Raw genomic sequence first — 25,899 nt, forward strand, 5'->3', positions numbered from 1 at the left:
TCTTGTGCTAATCAGACTGTGTTGAAACTGGCTGTTTGTTGTTTGCTGCAAGGAGGTAAGCCAATCACTTCAAATGCCTATATAATGTTCAAATTATTAGACTTATTTCTTAAAGACTATTTTATTATTGTTCTGGACAACTTAACAAAACGAAGAAGTTTTTTAAAGTAAATGCTTGATCTGAAGAAGCCCAGTGCTACCGTATCTTCTTTTAAATAGTAGAGAATAACTATACTTCCAAAAAGCCACATCAATTTTAACAGGATCTGTAAAAGTATAACCTGAAATGTAACAGTGATCCTGTTTAATATGAAGATAAGGCAGGTGAGCTAAACCCTGATTTAGGTCATGTTTGGAGTAGATCTATTTAAATAATTGGGAAGAGTTAGTGTGATTACATTTAAGAAAACTTTCTGGCATTAATATACTGCCATAACGTACATTTCTCCAATTCTTTGTTATTTCTATGGGTCAGACACACATGCACAAAAATACACAGCAAATAGTGTATATCATCTGTGCTGTTTGCTGAGAGGCAAATTGCTGGGAGACAAAGGCAGATTTGTTTTTTTCCTTGTCTTCCTCCCCCAAAACTAAGGCGCATCTTATACTCTGAAAAACACAGTACATATGTTCTCTCTCTCTCTCTCTGTATGTATATACTATGTGTGTGTATACACATACATACATACATACATACACACACATATACACACACGCATACATACATACATGCCTACAAACATATACACATTTATATTAATCACAATCCATTTTTTATTACTTTATTTATTTATTTATTTATTCAATTTTTATGCCGCACTTCTCCTTAGACTCAGGGCAGCTTACAACATGTTGGCAATAGCACTTTTTAACAGAGCCAGCATATTGCCCCCACAATCCGGGTCCTCATATTACCCACCTCGGAAGTATGGAAGGCTGAGTCAACCTTGAGCCAGTGATGAGATTTGAACCGCTGACCTACAGATCTACAGTCAGTTTTGGTGGCCTACAGTACTGCACTCTACTTGCTGCGCCACCTCGGCTCTTATTTTGAATACAAGAGAAAAAGAGGCTATTCTAGAATTCTTCATCATTTGTGGTATATAGGCGATGCACTTCCCTCATGATAATATGTTCAGCTAATTTAGGAATTTTGTACATTTAATTATATAGAGATAGGTGGGAGGATGAGATGATGATGAAAAGCAGTGATTCATAAGGTTTAACAACCCTTTGGCATTATCTTCCTGCTTTGTACCTTTGGTCTTAGTACAGGGAATAAATAGCAATGTTTGATTCTTTCTTCCTATACTATCTGACATCCTCACTATGACTAATTTCACTGCAGTGAGAAGAAATGATATACAGTGATCCCTCGATTTTTGCGGGTTTTAACTTCGCAAAAAGTCTATACCACGGTTTTTCAAAAATATTAATTAAAAAATACTTTGCGGGTTTTTCCCCTATACCACGGTTTTTCCCGCCCGATGATGTCATATGTCATCGCCAAACTTTCATCCGACTTTAATAAAAAAATTTTTAATAAACTTTAATAAATAAACATGGTGAGTAATGATCTAAATGGTTGCTAAGGGAATGGGAAATTGCACTTTAGGGGTTTAAAGTGTTAAGGGAAGGCTTGTGATACTGTTCATAGCCAAAAATAGTGTATTTACTTCCGCATCTCTACTTTGCGGAAATTCGACTTTCGCGGGCGGTCTCAGAACGCATCCCCCGCGAAAATTGAGGGAACACTGTATCCTCTTTTGTCCCACCTTAGCCTTTCTACCATAAAGTCTACCTGCTGACTTTTATCAGATACCAATGCAAAACATTATTATTATTATTATTATTAATAATAATAATAATAATAATAATAATAATAATAATATTAATTAGACTTGTATGCCGCCCCTCTCCGAATACTCGAGGTGACTCATAAAACACAATACAAAAACAATATGTGACTTTCTCTTTTGCAATATTATACTTATATAAATAAACTCTGCCATTTAGCAATATTGTTGAGTGCTTTTTAGTGATTAGATAGTAATTATAAATTATAGAATTTCTGCCTGTGATTAAATCAACTGGTGGATTAGGATTCAGAACCTGGATTATTCTCAAGCCCAATACCAAGCCCAGGTACAGTAATTCTTACAAGATGAGTCATTTATTGTTTCACACCTATAGACAGCATCTTGCCAGGATTTTGCTATCTGCATGTATAATATGTGAATGATTAGGGAGGGGCTCTTACCACATGATATCTGGATCGAATTGCCACTTATTCCTCTGGAATGTACTCCTTCCCTTCTGGGGATCCATCTCCTCACTAAATTCTATCACTTCTATTCATCTTGTTAATTCTACTTCAGAATTTGAGTCTACTTCAGAATTCTTGGGTCAGGTATACATGACTCTTAATGGAATTCTAGAGTACAGGAAAGGGGAATTCCTGTTCCATTATCTATCTGCTGTTATAGAATTGCTACAAAAGATTGTCATGGCACTGATCTAACCATTTTGAAAGACATTCGTGGGTCCGTCTATTGTTTACAAATGTGATCTTATAGTTAAATAAGTCTGTAAAACTACAGTATGTACTTTCTGATTGTCAGATGCTAGGAATAAGCCAAAAAAAAAAAAAAAAAAACCCTACTTGCTTCCAGTTTGTATGTTTTCCAGTTTGTAAATTCTTTTGGCTGTCTATGAGAACAAAATGAAACTTTAATCGGGCAAAACAAATTTACTGTGCAGTTATTTTGCATGATATTGTTATATTAATTATGTTATAATTAAAGGGTTTTATCAAAGTTTTGATTGAACTGTTTGAAGCAATAATTGAACATTTTCATCATGCCTATTGCAATTTTAATGTTTGTGTTATAGCATTTCCTTTCTTTGGTTTCCAAAACCATAATAGGCTTGTTATGATGGTAATCACATGATTCAAAATATTGCCACCACAACACAAAGATGGGAATAATCTGCTGTATGCAATCTGCAATTGTGTTTTAGTACTATATTGAAACTGCATTTTATTTTAGAGGGTGGCTGATCAGGTTGTAAACTGTCTCTAATTAGACTGATAGTGAAGTTGATTGACTTAACTATCCTTATGTTTTACTAGAAGACAGAATTTTGTGACTAATCATAGATTGTATCCTATTAGATTAAAAGGGTATACTTTGACATTAAAATTAACCCCAATGGAAAATGATCTCATTAAAATTCTCATTGCTGTTTTTGTAACATTGAATTGGCAAATTTCCTGTTTTGTGGAATTTCACTGAAAATAAAATTTACATCTTCATGTTATATGAACTGCAGGACAGTTGCTTTTTTATTAGATTAAAGGTATTCTGGAGAATATAATTGAAATAATTTTGGAGCATGTATGTTTATTAATTAGTTTTGTAAATTAATCTCACATAATTAATCTCAAAATATTGTTATTTTCTAGAATAACAATAGAAGGATGTTATATGTCAACTTCAGTTCCTGGAAGAAAAGCAGAAATCTAACTATAATCAATGAAAATACAACTTCCAGTGAACACATCTGGCTAAATTATTATCTTTCAATATAAGAAAGCTAGGGAAAAATACTCTTGTTTGGGGTGTCCAGTTCGTTGAGTTTTGCATTAATTTTCTCTGCTCCGTGATTGGATTCTGATCACAGTCTCCGTTTTCTCTTATTTAGATCTACATGCACCTTCGCTGCTACAGTTGCCCCAATGAGCAACGTTATATTGTCAGGATCCTCTTCATTGTTCCTATTTATGCTGTTGACTCATGGCTCAGTCTCCTTTTCTTCACCAATGACCAGTACTATGTTTATTTTGGGACAATACGGGATTGTTATGAAGGTAAGGGGTTTGAAAGCCTGGGAACTGGGGAAAAGGAAGGAATGGTAACCACATTTGATTCTGCGAAAGTACAGTGTTCCCTCGATTTTCGCTGGGGATGCGTTCCGAGACCGCCCGCGAAAGTTGAATTTCCGCGAAGTAGAGATGCGGAAGTAAATACACTATTTTTGGCTATCAACAGTATCACAAGCCATCCCTTAACACTTTAAACCCCTAAAGTGCAATTTCCCATTCCCTTAGCAACCATTTAGATTATTACTCACCATGTTTCTTTATTAAAGTCTATTAAAAAAAGTTATTAAAGGTGGAGGAAAGGTTGGTGATGACATATGATGTCATCGGGCGGGAAAACCCGTGGTATAGGGGGGGAAACCGTAAAGTATTTTTTAATTAATATTTTTGAAAAACCGTGGTATAGACTTTTTGCGAAGTTCGAACCCGCAAAAATGGAGGGAACACTGTACATGCAGTTTCTGACCAAGATATTAAGATATCCATAAGCCCACTCTGAGTGCAGCACCTATTGATAATACATTTCTGGGTTCCAGAGTTGAAGTTCTCTGAAGCTGGGATATTGGGAGAAAAGGCCAATATTTTTTACAGATAAAGTTTGTGATATTCTACAATAGAGAAAGAGATATAAGTAGATATTTCTCACTATGTATCCTGTTTTCCCCAAAATAAGACATTTCCCTGATAACATAGGTCTACAAAAAATAGTTTTTTGGAATCATCTCAGTTGACCTTGTACTTTTCTGAATAATTTTTTGTTCTGATTTCAAAAATGTATATAGTTTTTCTGCAGCAAGTATAGTTTTCATGAAGCATCACCATTATTATAAGGTATCGGAAATATACTGGCGACAGTAAGAAAACAGTAATTACCACATATATTGAAAAAGTAGAAATAACATAACAACAAAAATGCTTCTATATCAGAAACTTTATGTGATAGAGCAAAACTAAGAATATTTTGGAATCATCACAAACATATTACCTTTTTTTGTGTTGACCAGTGTAATAAGCCCCATTGGGCTTTAGAGTGCATGGCAGTAAGGCCAAGCGCTTATTTCAGGGTTCAAAAAAATATAAGACAGGGTCTTATTTTGGGGGAACATGATAGAAAGGGAAGTTAGATACAAACGGCCTTCAACATTCTCTGGGTGCAGAGTGGAATCACATTGTACATGCAGCTGGAAGGTTTCTGAAGGTTGACTTGCAACACCCCATGCGGCAAAATCCTGCTTGGATTTCAAGATAAACTTTTTCCCTGCTAGCATGTAGAAAGAGACCTGTTGTCTCTGTGATCTGACTGCAAACACCACATTCTACAAACAGTTTGTGCCAAAATTTTGCTGAAATTTCAACATTTCAACCTTAGCCTCCCTATTGACTTTCTGGGGAAGCTGCTATCAGATAAGATGTCAAATGGCAATGACATAATTGCAGGGCACTTGGCAATCAACTGCAAGTGCAAACTGGTTGCAAAGTGTTGATCCCAATCACATAACTGTGAGGACACTGCAACAACCATAACTTTGGGCACAGTACACAAGTCTTTTCATTCAGTGCCATCGTAATTTTAAATTATCACTGAAGTGATCATTAAGTGAGGATTATCTGTTTTTGTATGTAGTATTCTTTTAAGTACGGTACTTGAAGAATGCTATCGTACGCCTTTAATCATCTTTTGTTGAAACTAAAAATATCCAAATCTTTCCAGTTCTTTTTCTGGATCCTAGCTCTAGCCTCCAATCATTCCTACTGCCTTTCTGATAATTTGTTCCAAAGACTGAATCCTTCTTAAAAGTACAGTGAACCCTCGAGTTTCGCGTCCTCAAGGATCGCGAAAGGGCTATTTCGCTAGTTTTCAACCCGGAAGTAAACTCCACCATCTGCGCATGCGTGCCCTTCCACGCATGCGTAGATGGTGGAGTTTCCCCGCCGGGCAGAGGCTTCCCTGGGTCTTCCCCCTCTTGCCCCGTAAGACCCCAGCGGCGGCGCGAGCAACGGCGTGGGCGGGCGGGCGGCACGCGCGGGGACACCCCAGCTCGGCTCCCCAGCTGGGAAGCGGCCCCAGCAACAGCGTGGGCGGGCGGGCGGTGCCCGCGCGCTTGGGGACATCGCAGCTCCGCTCCCCAGCTGGGAAGCGGAGCTAGGGAGTCCCCGCGCGCGCGCTGGTGTTCCCCGGGCAGATCAGCTGCTGGGCGGCTTCCCTGGGTCAGCGTGGGGGCCGGTAAGACCCCAGCACCGCTTCCCAGCTGGGAAGCGGCGCGAGCAAACGGCGGGCGAAGGGCAGAGGCAGCGTGGGGGCCGGTGCCGCTTCCCAGCTGAGTCCTGAAAGCAAACGCGGAAGTTCCGCTTTAGTGTTTGCCTTCAGGACTCAGTTGCGAAGTCGCGCGGGTGTTTTAAAATGTCACCGCCGGTCTGGGGGGCTAGCCAGCAACCCCCCAACCCGGGTTGGGGGTTGGGGGGGGTGCTGTCTAGCCCCCCAGGCCGGCGGCGACATTTTAAAACACCCGCGCGACTTCCCAGCTGTCTCCTGAAAGCAAACGCGAAAGCTCCGCTTTAGCGTTTGCCTTCAGGACTCAGTTGCGAAGTCGCGCGGGTGTTTTAAAATGTCGCCGCCGGCATGGGTGGCTTCCTAGCACCCCACGAACCCTCCAACCGGCGGAGGGTCTGAAATTCCACCCGCTCCCACGGCACGGGCTCCCAACACAGCCCCGCTCAGCCCGGCCTCCAGCCCAGCCGAGCGACGCCTCTCTGGTCTGGGCGAAGGCAGTGGGCAGGCCCCGCTGCAGCAGTCCCCGCGGGCACTGCGCGCCAAGGGCCGGCCAGGCCGCCGGCCAACAAAGGGGCTCCCTCGCCTCCCTCGTTCGGGCAGGTTTACAAAGGCAGCGCTGCAACTTGGAGCCCGGCGCGCCCCGCAGCCCACGCCTCGCCTCGCCCGCCAGCGCCTGGCCGGCGCTCCGGCTACCCCCGGCTGAGGAAGAACCGAGTAGCCCCCGCCCTCCCCCGCCCGGCTCCCTTCAGCCCCCCGGCGAAGTGACACCCCCCACCCCAGCACTTTGAATCCCGCCGCAAGGTAAGCTTCGGGGCGGGGCGGGCGGGGCCCTTTTGTGCCAGTCGGGGAGGCGGCGGCGGCTGCAGCAGAGGCGGGCGGGGGAGGCCGGCCCGCCGGAGGGGCGATGCGGGCGGCGGAGACAGGCGAGGTCCCGGCCGCCCCCCGCCCGCTTAGCCCCGGGGGGCTGAAGGGAGCCGGGCGGGAGCTACTCCCCCAGCCGGTTAACTTGAAGCGCTCGATTAACCGGCTGGGGGAAGGCAGGGCATTTGCCTCCTCTTTCCAGCTGAAGGAAAAGCAGACAACTGCCTTTCCCTCGGTCGCTTCCCGGAGACCGCTTTGGAACATCGCTTTGGGAGAGGGGGCAACTGCTCCCAGTTAAGAAGCAAGAATCCACCCCCTAGCCAAACGGCTTTTTTCCTGTTTAGCACGGCGTTCGAGCGCTAAACACGAAGAAAGCCGTTTGGCTAGGGGGTGGAAGTGAAAGTGAAATGCCGGCGGCTCTAGCAGCTGCTACAAGCAGCATTTCACTTTCCCTCCCAGGCAAAAAGATGCCGGCATTATGGGCTGATGGGGCCGGACTTCCCAGGCGGAAGGCGTGCCCCTCTCCCCGGCATCTTTTTGCCTGGGAGGGAAAGTGAAATGCCGCTCGTAGCAGCTGCTAGAGCCGCCGGCATTTCACTTTCCCTCCCAGGCAAAAAGATGCCGGCATTCTGGGATGATGGGGCCGGACTTCCCAGGCGGAAGGCGTGCTCCTCTCCCCGGCATCTTTTTGCCTGGGAGGGAAAGTGAAATGCTGGCGGCTCTAGCAGCTGCTACGAGCGGCATTTCACTTTCCCTCCCAGGCAAAAAGATGCGGGGAGAGGGGCACGCCTTCCGCCTGGGAAGTCCGACCCCATCAGCCCAGAATGCCGGCATCTTTTTGCCTGGGAGGGAAGGTGAAATGCCGCTCGTAGCGTGGGCGGGCGCGCGCGCGGGGACCCCAGCTTCGCTTCCCAGCTGGGAAGCGGCCCCAGCAATGGCGTGGGCGGGCGGCGCGCGCGCGGGGAAACCCCAGGCGCGAGCAACGGGGTGGGCGGGCGAAGGGCGGTGGAAGTAAAAACACCATCTGCGCATGTGCAGATGGTGTTTTTACTTCCGCACCGCTACTTCGCGAAAAATCGATCATCGCTTGGGGTCCTGGAACGGAACCCTCGCGATGATCGAGGGTTCACTGTATATGCCAAATTAGAGCAGAATCAAGCAGAACAATTCTTTCCTAATTTAGAAATACAGTATATTGATGCGATATAGAAGGGATCCCCCCCCCCTTCTTTGCAATCTTAACGCACTTCTGGTTTATATTCCAAGATCTTTTTCATAAATACCATTTTTAACAAGATAACCGAATCCTATAGCTTTACATTTAATGTTTGCTTCCTAAATGAAGAATTTTACAAAATTTCATGCCTTTTAGGACCTTTCTTCAATGAATGTATGAATTATTTGTTTATCAAATTTAGAGACCATCTTTTTTATTTTATTTTATTTATTCATTTGTCCAATACACAATACATACGGAAGAGAATAGACATGAAGTAATATATATAAAGATAATATGTAAAAATAGAGGAGAAGATATATGAAAGGAAGAAAATATATATGACAAGTGAGAGAAAGGAAAGACAATTGGACAGGGGACGAAAGGCACACTAGTGCACTTATGTACGCCCCTTACTGACCTCTTAGGAACCTGGAGAGGTCAATCGTGGATAGTCTAAGGGAGAAATGTTGGGGGTTAGGGGTTGACACTATTGAGTCCGGTAATGAGTTCCACTCTTCGACAACTCGATTGTTAAAGTCAGATTTTTTACAGTCAAGTTTGGTGCGGTTAACATTAAGTTTGAATCTGTTGCGTGCTCTTGTATTGTTGCGGTTGAAGCTGAAGTAGTCATTGACTGGTAGGACATTGCAGCATCTGATCTTATGGGCAATACTTAAATCGTGTTTTAGGCGCCGTAGTTCTAAGCTTTCTAGACTCAGGATTGTTAGTCTATTTTTGTAGGGTATTCTGTTTCGAGTGGAGGAGTGAAGGGCTCTTCTGGTGAAATATCTTTGGACGTTTTCAAGGGTGTTGAAGTCCGAGATGTGGTATGGGTTCCAGACAGTTGAACTGTATTCAAGGATGGGTCTGGCAAAAGTTTTGTAGGCTCTTGTGAGTAGTGTGAGATTGCCGGAGCAGAAGCTACGTAGGTTCAGGTTAACAACTCTAGAAGCCTCTCACTCACAGAGCAGCAGATATTCCATCACATTTTACACATCTACAAATGTTAGGAGGATTTTCACCATTAACATTGTATTTGTTTATTTGATTCATGTCCTGCCTTTTATTGCAACAGGCTCCTATGTTTCCTAATTCACAGTAACCCTGTGGGCTAAAAGGGAGTGGCCGGCCCAAAGACCCAGTGGTTTATTTTTGTTTTGTTTTGCTACGTTCTGCATTTGCAAGATTGTAAACAAACTTTTGTCTTAAAATACATTTTTTAAGCATAAGCTTACCCTATGGCCAACTGTAATAATAAAAGAAAAATTGCAATTATTCATATAAATTTTAAGTATGCATATCTTTTTTTTTCAAAGTTCAGTATTGGGACAATTTTTTTTCAGTATTTCGGGAAACCAATAACCAGGAAATTTAAAGTAGCTGAAAATAAATAAACATTTCCTGACTATGCATTAACTCAAGCTTCAGACCTGCTTTTCCTCTTTGTTTTAATATCATTGTAGATCATGTATGATTTGTTTGTAGAAGACTGAATGAAATAGCAACCAAAAGCTCTACATTTTTTTGTTTCTTTAACTTTTTGTCACCATCATTGAGCAACTAGCATACTAATTCATTTTTGTTTTACTTTGAACATATCTAAAAATGTTTACATTTTTTTATATTCACCGCTTCCTTTGCTAAGCTGAGTTCTTTATGATCTTTCTTTTTCCAACTCTACAATCCCAGGCTTCCTATCTTGCTTTATGATCACACAAATGTCAGCCTCTTGTGTATTGTTTTTTGCTTTTAAGTCTGCTGCAAGCTTTTTGTACCGCTTCTTTATGTTCTCCTCTGCTATTCAAGTTATTTATAATTGTGTTTTAATGCCTCTTTCTTTGGTAATGTCTACCTATTGTAGGACCCCTCTTCCCACCAGCTTCTTTTATCATAGAGTCCTACTGATTGTTACTCTGAATTAAATAACTTTTGGAAGACCAAGAATACATATTGGATGGTGGCCAGTTTTATTTTTTCTTAAAGTCAAAATTATTCCATGGTGACTTTCCATTAAAGTGTACTTAACTAACATTTCCTTAAATAGCTCTTCTTTATTGATTAGTTTTTGGCCAAGAAACCTGTTGAGCCTTTCTTTAACCCCTGGAGCAGGAAATTGACACAGAAAACCATCAGCGCTCGGAAACTTCAGATCATGCAGAATGCAGCTGCAAGAGCAATCATGGGCTTCCCTAAGTATGCCCGTGTTACACCAACACTCCGCATTCTTCATTGGTTGCCGATCAGTTTCCAGTCACAATTCAAAGTGTTGGTTATGACCTATAAAGCCCTTCATGGCACTGGACCAGGATATCTACGAGACCGCCTTCTGCCGCACGAATCCCAGCGGCCGGTTAGGTCCCACAGAGTTGGCCTTCTCCGGGTCTCGTCGACTAAACAATGTCGTCTGGCAGGACCCAGGGGAAGAGCCTTCTCTGTGGTGGCTCCGACCCTCTGGAATCAACTCCCCCCAGAGATTAGGACTGCCCCCACCCTCCTTGCCTTTCGTAAACTCCTTAAAACCCACCTCTGTTGTTAGGCTTGGGGGAACTGAGACATCCCCCCCTTGCCTATGTAATTTTGTGCATGATATGACTGTGTGTATGTATTTTATCTATTTTTAGACTTTTTGATGTAAAACTGTTATTTTAGATTTTAATTATTAGATTTGTTACCATGTATTGTTTTTATCACTGTTGTGAGTCTACGGAGAGGGGCGGCATACAAATCTAATAAATAATAATAATAATCAGTCTAAAATAATTCATTTCTATTCATTATTATTATTATTATTATTATTATTATTATTATTATTATTAATTGGATTTATATGCCGTCCCTCTCCGGAGACTATCTTCAGCAGAAAAAAATGTCACTCCTTTTTTTTTTAAAATGCTATGGTTAGTTTGATCACACAATTCAAGAGAATAGACATTCTCATTTCCAGAACATGGTTATCTTAAGAGCATTTTAACATGACATCAATTCCCTTAAAGAGCTTGTCTCAGAACAAAAAAAGATGTCACGCCCTCCTTTAGGTGACTCATCCTAAAAGTAAGAGGATGACTAAAAGGTGGCTAAACCAAGATACCCATAGAGTTGGGCCCAAACATAAGGACTTGAGTAGAACCCATCCCCAAGTGTGAGGTTTGCTTCTTACAGCACTAATGCAGATTCTCTAGCATAAAAGAAAAGGACCCAAGAGCACACAACAGATTTAAACTTAATATTAACCGCTCCAAAGTTGACCTTAAAAAATGCGACTTTAGTAATCGAGTTGTTGAAGCATGGAACTCATTACTGGACTTCATAGTGTCATTGATTGATTGATTGATTGATTGATTGATTGGATTTGTATGCCGCCCCTCTCCTTAGACTCAGGGCGGCTAACAACTAATAAAAACAGCATATAAACAATCCAATATTAAAACAGTTAAAAACCCTTATTATAAAACCAAACATACATACAGACATACCATGCATAAAATTGTAAAGGCCTAGGGGGGAAGAGTATCTCAGTTCCCCCATGCCTGGTGGCAGAGGTGGGTTTTAAGAAGCTTACGAAAGGCATCCCCAAACCCCCAACACTTTACCCTTGGATTATCCACGGTTCACCTATCCAGATTCCTAAGAGGTCAGTAAGGGGCAAGTACAAGTGCACTAGAGTGCCTTCCGTCCCCTGTCCTATTGCTCTCCTATACCTTTCTTCTATTCCTATATCTCTTCTTCTATTCTTTCATTGATACGTTCTATTCCTATAACTTCTCTTCTTTCTTAGATATATTTTACTATGAGTATATCCTCTATAACCATCATGTATTTTACTATGTGTATACCCACTAAAACCCTCATTGTGTATTAGACAAAATCAATCAATCAAATCAATACCTTCCAGCTCCAAGAGAGGCCCAAGCAGAATACAGTCAAATATCAAATAACTGAAATGTACCAAAACAAGTGACTGTAGGAAAGAGGTGTGTGAGAATGATTGCTTTTACTTTTGTTTTCTGGGCAGGACATCTACACACCAGCTGTGGTGAAGGTCTGAGAATACCAGCATAAAACATTCTCCCTTGAAATCTGTTGACTGTTAGATAATGTGTTTTTGTAACCCTGCTCTAATCCTCCAGCACTTGAAGCCAGTTCATTCATCTGGATTCCTGAAGTGTGGCTTGAGCCTTCAGAGTCTGCCTGTAGCTTTCTCCTTTCTGTCGTTATGCCATATCCCTTTATTTTAGGGTTTGGGGGGGGGGGTATGCTTTTTGGCTCGGACCACTTGGGGTGAAATAAGACAACTTTGGTTTCCCAAGAGACTACGAAGGATCCCCAATCCTTTCTTTTAGAAAAATGTGGGAACCTTCATAGTGGTCATAGTTCCCTCTAAGCTGAGCAGTGAGCAATCGCTCACTTAAAAATCATCATCAACTCAGAGTTTTCCAAACCTGCCCAGAAGCCGAGAGGGAAAGAGTGAGAGGGAAGGAGAGAGAGAGGAAGAGAGAGAAACAGATAGAAAAAAGAGAGGAAGGAAAAGAAAAAGAATGGGAGTAAGGAAGAGAGAAAGAAAATTGAAATCTAGTTTGAAACTAGCTCAACTATTTAAATGGCATTTTGATATTGATAGAGTTGCCCTATTATGAGCTCACTGTTATAAACACACAGTACAGTATTTTATTTTTGAAATTCTCTGACGCAAAACAGGGTGGGGTTTTTATTTGTCTGTTTGTTTGTTTGTTAGTTTGTTTATTTATTTATTTATTTATTTATTTATTATTTCTGTGCCGCCCAGTCCTGATAGTGGTAACGATTCATTGGAATATGATACCCAATATGGCAGAAATATTCACTCGCCAGGTAACCTTGAGCCAGTGAAATATTCTCTGTCCAACCTACTTCACAGAGTTATATTATTCAAGTAAAACGAATACAGTGTTCCCTCGATTTTCTCAGGTTCGAACTTCGCGAAAAGTCTATACCACGGTTTTTCAAAAATATTAATTAAAAAATACTTAGCCCAAAGACCCAGTGGTTTATTTTTGTTTTGTTTTGCTACGTTCTGCATGTGCAAGATTGTAAACAAACTTTTGTCTTAAAATACATTTTTTAAGTATAAGCTTACCCTATGGCCAACTGTAATCATAAAAGAAAAATTGCAATTATTTATATACATTTTAAGTATGCATATCTTTTTTCCCCCGAAGTTCAGTATTGGGACAATTTTTTTCAGTATTTCGGGAAACCAATAACCAGGAAATTTAAAGTAGCTGAAAATAAATAAACATTTCCTGACTATGCATTAACTCAAGCTTCAGGCCTGCTTTTCCTCTTTGTTTTAATATCATTGTAGATCATGTATGATTTGTTTGTAGAAGACTGAATTAAATAGCAACCAAAAGCTCTACATTTTTTTGTTTCTTTAACTTTTTGTCACCATCATTGAGCAACTAATATACTAATTCATTTTTGTTTTACTTTGAACATATCTAAAAATGTTTACATTTTTTATATTCACCGCTTCCGCTTCCTTTGCTAAGCTGAGTTTTTATGATCTTTCTTTTTCCAACTCTACAATCCCAGGCTTCCTATCTTGCTTTATGATCACACAAATGTCAGCCTCTTGTGTATTGTTTTTTGCTTTTAAGTCTGCTGCAAGCTTTTTGTACCGCTTCTTTATGTTCTCCTCTGCTATTCAAGTTATTTATAATTGTGTTTTAATGCCTCTTTCTTTGGTAATGTCTACCTATTGTAGGACCCCTCTTCCCACCAGCTTCTTTTATCATAGAGTCCTACTTATTGTTACTCTGAATTAAATAATTTTTGGAAGACCAAGAATACATATTGGATGGTGGCCAGTTTTATTTTTTTAGAATAGAATAGAATTTTTATTGGCCGTGTGATTGGACACACAAGGAATTTGTCTTGGTGCATATGCTCTCAGCGTACATAAAATAAAATATACATTTGTCAAGAATCATGTGGTACAACACTTAATGATTGTCATAGGGGTCAAATAAGCAATGAAGAAGCAATATTAATAAAAATCCTAGGATATAAGCAACAAGTTACAGTCATACAGTCAACATGGGAGGAAATGGGTGATAGGAATGATGAGAAAAACTAGTAGAATAGAAGTGCAGATTTAGTAGAAAGTCTGACAGTGTTGAGGGAATTATTTGTTTAGTAGAGTGATGGCGTTCGGAAAAAAACTGTTCTTGTGTCTAGTTGTCTTGGTGTGCAGTGCTCTGTAGCGATGTTTTGAGGGTAGGAGTTGAAACAGTTTGTGTCCAGGATGCGAGGGGTCAGTAAATATATTTCCCGCCCTCTTTTTGACTCGTGCAGTATACAGGTCCTCAATGGAAGGCAGGTTGGCAGCAATTGTTTTTTCTGCAGTTCTGATTTTTTCTTAAAGTCAAAATTATTCCATAGTGGCTTTCCCTTAAAGTGTACTTAACTAACATTTCCTTAAATAGCTCTTCTTTATTGATTAGTTTTAGGCCAAAAAACCTGTTGAGCCTTTCTTTAACCCCTGGAGCAGGAAATTGACACAGAAAACCATCAGTGTTCGGAAACTTCAGATCATGCAGAATGCAGCTGCAAGAGCAATCATGGGCTTCCCTAAGTATGCCCGTGTTACACCAACACTCCGCATTCTTCATTGGTTGCCGATCAGTTTCCAGTCACAATTCAAAGTGTTGGTTATGACCTATAAAGCCCTTCATGGCACTGGACCAGGATATCTACGAGATCGCCTTCTGCCGCACGAATCCCAGCGGCCGGTTAGGTCCCACAGAGTTGGCCTTCTCCGGGTCTCGTCGACTAAACAATGTCGTCTGGCAGGACCCAGGGGAAGAGCCTTCTCTGTGGTGGCTCCGACCCTCTGGAATCAACTCCCCCCAGAGATTAGGACTGCCCCCACCCTCCTTGCCTTTCGTAAACTCCTTAAAACCCACCTCTGTTGTTAGGCTTGGGGGAACTGAGACATCCCCCCCTTGCCTATGTAATTTTGTGCATGATATGACTGTGTGTATGTATTTTATCTATTTTTAGACTTTTTGATGTAAAACTGTTACTTTAGATTTTAATTATTAGATTTGTTACCATGTATTGTTTTTATCACTGTTGTGAGTCTACGGAGAGGGGCGGCATACAAATCTAATAAATAATAATAATAATCAGTCTAAAATAATTCATTTCTATTCATTATTATTATTATTATTATTATTATTTATTGGATTTATATGCCGTCCCTCTCCGGAGACTATCTTCAGCAGAAAAAAATGTCACTCCTATTTTTTTTAAAATGCTATGGTTAGTTTGATCACACAATTCAAGAGAATAGACATTCTCATTTCCAGAACATGATTATCTTAAGAGCATTTTAACATGACATCAATTCCCTTAAAGAGCTTGTCTCAGAACAAAAAAAGATGTCACGCCCTCCTTTAGGTGACTCATCCTAAAAGTAAGAGGATGACTAAAAGGTGGCTAAACCAAGATACCCATAGAGTTGGGCCCAAACATAAGGACTTGAGTAGAACCCATCCCCAAGTGTGAGGTTTGCTTCTTACAGCACTAATGCAGATTCTCTAGCATAAAAGAAAAGGACCCAAGAGCACACAACAGATTTAAACTTAATATTAACCGCTCCAAAGTTGACCTTAAAAAATGCGACTTTAGTAATCGAGTTGTTGAAGCATGGAACTCATTACTGGACTTCATAGTGTCATTGATTGATTGATTGATTGATTGGATTTGTATGCCGCCCCTCTCCGTAGACTCAGGGCGGCTAACAACTAATAAAAACAGCATATAAACAATCCAATATTAAAACAGTTAAAAACCCTTATTATAAAACCAAACATACATACAGACATACCATGCATAAAATTGTAAAGGCCTAGGGGGGAAGAGTATCTCAGTTCCCCCATGCCTGGTGGCAGAGGTGGTTTTTAAGAAGCTTACGAAAGGCATCCCCAAACCCCCAACACTTTACCCTTGGATTATCCACGGTTCACCTATCCAGATTCCTAAGAGGTCAGTAAGGGGCGAGTACAAGTGCACTAGAGTGCCTTCCGTCCCCTGTCCTATTGCTCTCCTATATCTCCTATACCTTTCTTCTATTCCTATATCTCTTCTTCTATTCTTTCATTGATACGTTCTATTCCTATAACTTCTCTTCTTTCTTAGATATATTTTACTATGAGTATATCCTCTATAACCATCATGTATTTTACTATGTGTATACCCACTAAAACCCTCATTGTGTATTAGACAAAATCAATCAATCAAATCAATACCTTCCAGCTCCAAGAGAGGCCCAAGCAGAATACAGTCAAATATCAAATAACTGAAATGTACCAAAACAAGTGACTGTAGGAAAGAGGTGTGTGAGAATGATTGCTTTTACTTTTGTTTTCTGGGCAGGACATCTACACACCAGCTGTGGTGAAGGTCTGAGAATACCAGCATAAAACATTCTCCCTTGAAATCTGTTGACTGTTAGATAATGTGTTTTTGTAACCCTGCTCTAATCCTCCAGCACTTGAAGCCAGTTCATTCATCTGGATTCCTGAAGTGTGGCTTGAGCCTTCAGAGTCTTCCTGTAGTTTTCTCCTTTCTGTCGTTATGCCATATCCCTTTATTTTAGGGTTTGGGGGGTATGCTTTTTGGCTTGGACCACTTGGGGTGAAATAAGACAACTTTGGTTTCCCAAGAGACTACGAAGGATCCCCAATCCTTTCTTTTAGAAAAACGTGGGAACCTTCATAGTGGTCATAGTTCCCTCTAAGCTGAGCAGTGAGCAATCGCTCACTTAAAAATCATCATCAACTCAGAGTTTTCCAAACCTGCCCAGAAGCCGAGAGGGAAAGAGTGAGAGGGAAGGAGAGAGAGAGGAAGAGAGAGAAACAGATAGAAAAAAGAGAGGAAGGAAAAGAGAAAGAAAAAGAATGGGAGTAAGGAAGAGAGAAAGAAAATCAAAATCTAGTTTGAAACTAGCTCAACTATTTAAGTGGCATTTTGATATTGATAGAGTTGCCCTATTATGAGCTCACTGTTATAAACACACAGTACAGTATTTTATTAAGGGATGGCTTGTGATACTGTTCATAGCCAAAAATAGTATATTTACTTCCACATCTCTACTTCGCGTCAATTCGACTTTCGCGGGCGGTCTTGAAACGCATCCCCCGCGAAAATCGAGGGAACACTGTACACCTTTTTTTGTAAGCTGTCCTAAGCCTCCTGCACAAAGGCAGGATATAAAATCAAGCAATTGCACAGTCAGAAATTATTTCTGTTTGGTTGAGTGTCCCCATTCCTAACCATTACTGTGTATGTATAAATACAGAATCATAGGAAGAAGCCTGCTGTTCTGTCATCTCCTAGCAACAGCTATTATTCCCTTTGCTTCGCTTAGGGAGATCGCAAACATCATAACATCTGCTCGGAGGGTCAGTTCACATTCTAAAATTTGCCACTTCATCCAGTTCAATATCCTGTGTGTTAATGGTATTTTTTTCCTCTCCCTTTCTGTGTTTTCTGCTCATGAACTGTTCAGAACTATTTCTAGAAAAAGCAAGAGCAGATGAAAAGAGCATTTTTACCCTTATACAAATGTTAATAAACCCATTCAGTACTTAATGTTTAATGTTTTTTAAATGTTAAAATATATACGCAAACCAAATATATCCAGTTCTTCCTTCCACCTTCCCCCCATCACATTTTTGTTTGTTTCTTAATTTTCTTAGCATGGTCTGATGACAAACATAGTTCTAGAATTTGTAAATAATAAGCATATTTGATAATTAAAATATTATGGCCAAGCTATTTGCAGACATTTCTATGCAACCTTATATCTTCTTGGAAGTTAATCCTTTTATGGGTAAAATGGACATAAGATTGTTGTATCCTGTTGAAAACACCTTTTGATAGACTACTGTTTTTATATTGTTTGTTATTTATAAATAAACAAATAAATACATTATTGTAAATAATCTCTACTTTCCAGGAAGATAAAGCAGCATGATTTCTTACCTACTTTGACCTCCATCCCTGTCTCCCACTGTGCTGCTATTGATAAGTTGGGCTATTTTCTCCTTTTGCGTAAAGATAGATGAAAAGAAGGAATTAAGCTGGTCCACTGGTCACCTTTTTACCATCTTCTCCCATTAGTGGACTGATAATTTCTTTGACTTTTCTTCTTGTATTGAAATAAACTACTTTTGCTTTTTGGGGTTTTTTTTTGACAAGACTTAGTTCATTCAGAGCCTCAGCCCTCCTTACTCCATCCCTACAGATTTGCCCTATTAATTTTTTTTTAGTTATCTGTCCCTCTTTCCTTTTTTAATACTTGTCCTTCTTGTGCCTCAGTTTGTCAGAGAGTTCTTTGTGCAACCATCCTGGTTTCATCTGGTGTCTTTTGTTTTTCTTTTGGGCCTTTAATGTTTTTGCTTTTCAGAGTTCCCCATGCATCCCGAACTGTTTTTCCTTCTAAAATTTCCATCCATGAAATCCTTCCTAATCTCTCTCTTAGTTTGTTGAAGTCAGCTTTCTTAATGTCTAAAACACCGTTCTGACTTCATTCATTCATATTGTGGCAAATTCTACTATAGTATAACCTGGTCACTGTCAAATGCAGGATATCAGGAGTCCAGGCAGTTCAAATGAAAATACTGTATAGGTTTATTGTATCCTAAAGCTCTATAAGGTTTTGAATTACTACTGGTCTCAAAGCAAGTTGGCGGTAGATAAAAGTTAATGGAATTCAAGGTGGGCTGGACTTAGATCTCTTGTGGATGCTAAGGGATTCATGATTGAGGATGCATTTGACCACTCTCTCAGGTGTTCAGCCTGGTCATCTCCTACATTTAATCTCCCCCAACATTTCTACAACTTCCAATCCTTCAATCATCCCATCCCTATTTAGTTAGGATTAAATTCAGTACAGCTGACCTTCTAGTTTCCACCTCCACCTTTCAGGTGATATAGATGTCAACTAGGCACATAAAAAATCTGTTAGATCTACTCACTAAAGGGTTTGTTTCTCAGTTGATGTAAAGGTAGTTAAAATCTCATTACTACAGTGGTGATTCCTGTGGACATTGGCTAAGTAATTAGCACAGATTTCATCTGTTTTCTCTGCTTGGTTGGGTGTTCTATACTACACACCTAAGGTAATGCCATTTATTTTTCCGCTGATAGTCACCAAAATACTTTCAAGAAGACATTAATTCCTACCTTCATTCCTTCCTTCGTGTCATTCTTACTATATTTTCTTTTTAAAGAAAGAAGTACAGTGGTACCTTGTCTTACGAATGCCTCATCTAACAAACTTTTCACGATACGAACCCGTTTAAGATTTTTTTGCCTCTTCTTCCAAACTATTTTCACCTTACGAACCCAAGCCGCCGCCGCTGGGATGTCCCGCCTCTGGTCTTCCGTTGCTAGCTGAAGGCTCTCCTCATTGGGAAACCCCACCTCCAGACTTCTATTGCCAGAGAAGCGCCCGTTTTTGCACTGCTAGAATTCCCCCTTAGGCTCCCCTTGCTGGGAAACCCCACCTCCGGACTTCCGTTGCCAGCGAAGCACCCGTTTTTGCGCTGCTGGGATTCCCCTTAGGCTCCCCTCGCTGGGAAACCCCACCTCCGGACTTCCGTGTTTTTGCGATGCCGTGATTTCCCTGAGGCTCCTTCTCTAGCTTCGGTGTTCTCTGAAATGTGATAATTGGGCTAAAATACGCTATTTTATCCTAAAGGGTAGATTTTTATTATTTTTATGAACAAATTTACCCATGTAATAGCCGGCTAGTTTTTGGACCAGAAATCTTGTTAAGTCATTTCTTTATTAAACATACTAACAATGTCATGGACACTAGGGAGCACTATGATTCTAAAAATATGTTTATGCTGCAGTGAAAAAGACTTCTGAACACGTTGCTTATTAAATGCTGCAGTTTTTCTTTCGGTTGCAGAGCACTTTCTAAAAGAACAAATCAATGCTCAGAATTCATAACTAATTTCAAAATGTCTGGTTTGATAGTAAAACGATGGATCATGATTTTTATGTACGCCTTTGCTTGAATAGTTAAGTACCAGTGATCTAAATTGTGGCCTGGATTTATTTTTTGAGAACATAGAGATCATTGTCTGTAGAATCTGACTTGCTTGCTGAAGGTGCTTCAATCAGAATAGTTTTGAGATAAGCTTTATCTAGTGGAAGCATTAATTGAGTGTTTTCTAATTTCATTTAATGATCATTATATACATGGATGGATGTATTATGAAATGCTGTATAGGTTTCCTTATTGTTTTTTCCCCACCATTTCTGTTTATTCTGCTAACCCTGGCAACAAGCAAATCATTTTGTCTTGAGCTATTTGTTTGCTATAGTTGCCAATAATGGCTTTTCCATATTATGGTATGTAGCAGCATCCATCATACTTCTAATTTATTTTTTTTTAAATGAGTCATATAAAAGAGCACACTCCATTATTGAAACAGCAGATTTTTTAAAAATCACAAGCAAATACAAAAATCATGAAGGGTATTTTTCAAACAGTCATTAAACGGTGACAATTTGCTTGTATTGAGTGATAGTAGCTTAATATGTGTTTTTCTTTTTCCTTTCTCCCTCTCTCCTTCCCTCTTTCTTTTTTGCAGCTTTTGTCATCTATAATTTTCTTAGCCTCTGCTATGAATACCTAGGTGGAGAGAGTTCCATCATGTCTGAGATTAGAGGGAAGCCTATAGAGTGAGTATCTAGTACCTAAATATATACATATGCATATTTTATATGTAGTTGTTTTAGGAATGCAGGAGATTTGAAAGAGGTGCTTTGTGCCCTAAGGTTTGTGAATGAAACAGTCATTTTTAATGGTTCAAGAATGTTTGCCTTTTTCAAGGCTTCTACAGTTCAAAATTGTTTTGATTCTTGCAAAAGACACAGCTGCTTTAATGGTTTGAAGAGGGATGCTTCATTTTTATTTCCATATTTTTGTAAAGCAATTATTTCAGATACTTTGCAATGTAATCATTCTCTCTTTGATGGGGGAAATACTAGGTAGATGTTAATTATAGCATTTGTTCTATCTCTTCTACAAGGAGCACTCTACAAAGAGATGATTATTTATATTTATACGCCACTTAACTGCAATTCTTGTAATATATAGAAAGTATAAAACATGTAAGGAATCCAAAATGAAAAGAAAATAGTAATAAAAACTAGCCCGGATATTGAACAAAAATTGTTTACCATATCAATATCTGCCTACAGCTGATTGATTAATTGGATTGGATTGGATTGTAATATTAGTAGCCTTTTTGTTCTTAATCCATCTAGAATTTAATTTTAATCATTCACATTGTCCAATGCCATTTCTGTTCCATTTCTATTTCAAATTAACATTGAAATTAACAACTTCCACACTGAGAACTTGTGGAATTTGCAATACTCTAGAAATACAAATAATGTAGTGTAGCTCTGTTGAAATAAGTGAAAGTTTTGTCTTAGAGCGGTAAAAGGAGTATTGAATCTTCCAGATTTAATTTGGCATGAAAAGCATTAGCGAAATAAATGTTTGTGTGCCTATTTTTTTTATTTATTTGCTTCTTTGATAGATTTTACTTAAAAGAGATACCACTTTGTCATTCCCTTGTTATAAGCATAAACATGTAACAGTATTTATTTTATTAAGCCAGTTCCACATAATATTTTGTTTTTTTCTAATTTGATCTACTGTTCTGTTACTTTTAGGTCCAGCTGCATGTATGGCACTTGTTGCTTGTGGGGAAAGACATACTCGATTGGTTTTCTGAGATTCTGTAAACAGGTATGGATTAACAGGATGAAATTTAAAAACTGAGTACTATCACAGTGTTTTTCTTATTCCCTCCATGGCATTTTTCAAGGGGGGTATCTTGAGATTCTTTAAGATATATCTCATTGCTTCAAATTTGACTTCAGTTTTGATTAATGTGAGTGGATGTATCCAGGAAATTCTTTGTTTGTTCTCTCATAGTATTTTAATTTCAAATCATACTAGTAGATATAGGAATTAGTCTTCCATTTGTGACAACTTTACAAATTAGAAGTAGAACCCCCCCTCCCAAATTCTTTAATTCTCATTTAAGCCAAGAGAGGTAGAAAGAAAGAGTGAGAGAGAAAGAAAGCGAGAGAGAGAGAGAGAGAGCAAGAGGGGGAGAGAGCAAGAGAGAGAAATTACTCTTGATTTAAAGCATATGGTAAAAAGCACCCAAATAATAACAGAGAAAAAAAAACCCAGCCGTTTGTGTGTGTGTGTGTGTGTGAACTCTTGAACCATTTCCAATAGCTCACCTCTAATTGGAAATGGTTCAAGAGTTCACACACACACACACACACACACACACAAGGGGGGAGGAGACAGGGATGGAAAAAGAGAAGATAATAATAGTAATAGATTTTGGTTTTGTTTTATTATTAATTTCTTTTAATAAAAAAAGAAGGGAATTTTTTTCTTATTTATTTCTTATTTATTTATTCATTCATTCATTCATTCATTCATTTATTTATTTATTTATTTAATGCCGCCCAGTCCCAAAGGGACTGTCGCTCAGACACTATACTTTTCCGCCCACACCGAAAAAAAATTAGAGGGGACATTGACACTGATGTGACCTGGAACTTCAGTTTTCAGCCAAGAGCCTTGAAATTGAAGAAACTTCTTTGGTATATAATTTTATAAGAATTTTGATTTAATACAAACTTAAAGAAAACAGAAAGTGCAAGGAAAGAGGGGAAAAAAGAGAAGAAAAGTAAAAGTAAAAATATAATTTAAAAAATAAGAGAAGTGACTCCCAAAACAACAACTTTATAACAAATTTAGTAACTTAGTAATTTTTCATCCTCACTAAAGTGATACATGTTTATTTCTTCAGTATTGGTGTCAGCATAAAGTCCAAAATAGTAGCCAGAAGTAACAGCATATCTTATTTTATGCTCTTAATTGTTAGTTCATTCAAACTTTGTTGTAGAATTTGCCTTTTCACTTATTATTTGTCCTCTTGCACGGAATTTTTAGGGGTTTTTTTAATAGATTCTGTGAAACATCCTTTTCTGAATCATTCTATTTGTCAGTTATAACTCATTCTGACTCCATTTACATCTGACATTTCTTCAATAATATTTTTGGACATCATCCATCCATAGAAAAGACATCATTATTGACATTATTGACATTGTGGCTACTATTTTCTGATTTCATTCTTCAGAATTCTCTTCAGTACTTTTATTATACTTTAATTTATTTTCCAGGCCTATATATTTTTCCTCTGCTGTAAAATCTTTAGACTCTTATAGTTTTTGACTCTTCCTATTTTTGAAATAATTAAATTGTTTACTTGTGCCTGTATCTTATAAAAATCAAAACAGGATCTATTTTTCATGAGGAGCAGCTTGTACTTTATAATTATTTCAAAAATGATTTTGTAAAAGTTTCAATGTTCCATTTTTACCTGGACCCTGGTCCATTTAAGTCTCGCTAAGATATAATTTTAGCTTTTTTTAATTTCTTACTAAGCCTACAATTAAAGTTTTATTTCATTCAGGATTAAACATAGACTCACCTGACATTTTCAGACTTGTCATTTTAAAAGTCACTAATAACTTAGAAGTTAATGAGTGATTTTAAAAGTTATTAGAAAATGAAGTTTGCAAATTTTGTATCCTTTGGAAGTCTCTGCTGCCCTTGTGAGCAAAATGGTTAATCCCATTATCTCCTGACACACAAATCCATTAAAAAATCATTCTGAAATTTCTGCATGGGTCAAAGCATATGTGGTGACCTCCTGTTGTCTCCGGAGAGGCTTCAATGAACAGGTCTATTCACCACTTCCTTGGTCTTTTCTGCAATTGTTGGCTTCACTTTTTCAGAGACCTCTTCAGTTAGCTCTACCTTTTCTGGAGGTTTCCAGCAACAGAAGAAATTGACTTGCTATTTCACTGAAAAAATGAGACTTGTGCAGGAACAGTAAACTGAATATCAGGATGGTTGTTCTGAAGTAATTGTTCATTTTAACCAATTGATATTGGCAATCATATCCATTTCATGGGAACATAGAAACATTGTATGATTTAACTGTGCATAACTTTTAGTGTGACTTAATTTCTTTTACAACAGTAATTATTTTGAGTTTGTTACAACAGTAATTATTATTCTTCCACATCTAGCTACTGCTGACAAATTGCTGAAGAATTTAATAGTTTAAGTAGTGATTGGTGAATACAAAAATGAATATGTTTAATGTTTATGTATGCTGAACAGTATATGCTTAAGAAGACAGGCCATACCAAAAAGGTTGTGATCCGTTAATTTGAATGACATGAAGAAATGTATAACAAAGGGCTTCTTTGAAAAACAAAAACTGTCGAAACTACAGGTTTGACTGGATCATCAATCCATTTCATTTCTAGGAACAAGGAGCTGCTGTGTGCTTGCAAAAATGGCATTCTTAAGTCTCAGAAAGTGATAGGTGGAGAGATACTGAGGAGCCATCATAGCCTTTGATGTGTCTCTTTGTCAGACATCTGCCTGATGACTGGGTAGCTGTGTAGGTCATTTGCTTCCACTTGTCCTTCCACTATGTCTTAATACTTTTTTCACGGGGAAGTGTTTAAAAATAAACACTTGTGGGATTGGGCTACAGGAAAATGATTAAACAGTACCCAGACTGAAGAAGAAGAAGAAGCTCAAATGAAGTTTAACAATTAGCTTGACATTTTCCAGTTCACAAGTTGGTGATGACTCACTGTTTGGATTGTGCTTCCATTTTAATCTCTTTAAGTCTTATGATCATCACTCAAGAATGATCAAAAGCAAACTTTTCTTTTGCTTTAACTTTCTTTTCTGTCTGACTGAATGGGCAGCTTCCAGTGGGTATACTGTATTACAAAAAAAAAAAAGGTACTTCATTTGAAACTGTCTTATGGTTTCACTAGAGCCATTCTATCTAGCAATAGCAACGGCTATTGAAGTCCACAAGTCTTAAAGTTGTCAAGTTTGAAAACCTCTGGTTTACTCTGTATAGATGAGATGTTAAATTGCGAATGGTGTTGCTGGTGTTACAAATGGGTTGGATAACCCTAGATTGTCCAAATTGGAGCATGGGTTTATTTGAAAACATCTTCTGAAAGATACTTTCCCCACTTCATTCTTTGCCTTGTGATGAGTAACAATTGGAATGGATTTAACAATAGCAATAGCATTTAGACTTATATACAGTGATCCCCCGCTCGTTGCGAGGGTTCCGTTCCAGGACCCCCCGCAACGAGCGGGTTTTCGCGAAGTAGCGCTGCGGAAGTAAAAACACCATCTGCGCATGTGCAGATGGTGTTTTTACTCCCACAGCGCTAGCGAGGAGCCGAAGATTGGGGGCGTCGCGGCTGTTTGCCGCCGGCATGGGGGGCTTCCTAGCAGCCCCCCAAACCCGGGTTGGGGGTCCGGGGGGCGCTGGCTCTCGGCGCTTTTGAGCTGAGTCCGGGAGCGAATTCGCTTCCGGACTCAGCTCAAAAGCGCCGATAGCCAGCGCCAACGAACGGCTTGTCCACGCTGGCTCTCGGCGCTTTCGAGCTGAGTCCGGGAGCGAATTTGCTTCCGGACTCAGCTCAAAAGCGCCGATAGCCAGCGCCAAC

The 25,899-nt window shown here is 39.4% G+C and overlaps 1 protein-coding gene across 1 annotated transcript in view; it reads left to right on the top strand.

Moving 5' to 3' along the window:
* Positions 1-25,899, top strand: part of TMEM184B (transmembrane protein 184B) — a 58,864-nt gene that overhangs the window by 15,978 nt on the left and 16,987 nt on the right. The window contains exons 3-5 of the mRNA XM_070756148.1: positions 3,709-3,874; positions 20,892-20,982; positions 21,985-22,060. Of these exons, the coding sequence (XP_070612249.1) occupies positions 3,709-3,874; positions 20,892-20,982; positions 21,985-22,060 (333 nt within the window). The remainder of the gene's footprint in view (positions 1-3,708; positions 3,875-20,891; positions 20,983-21,984; positions 22,061-25,899) is intronic.

Source organism: Erythrolamprus reginae, chromosome 6 (genome assembly GCF_031021105.1).
Source record: "Erythrolamprus reginae isolate rEryReg1 chromosome 6, rEryReg1.hap1, whole genome shotgun sequence".
In the NCBI taxonomy this organism is placed as follows: domain Eukaryota; kingdom Metazoa; phylum Chordata; class Lepidosauria; order Squamata; family Dipsadidae; genus Erythrolamprus; species Erythrolamprus reginae.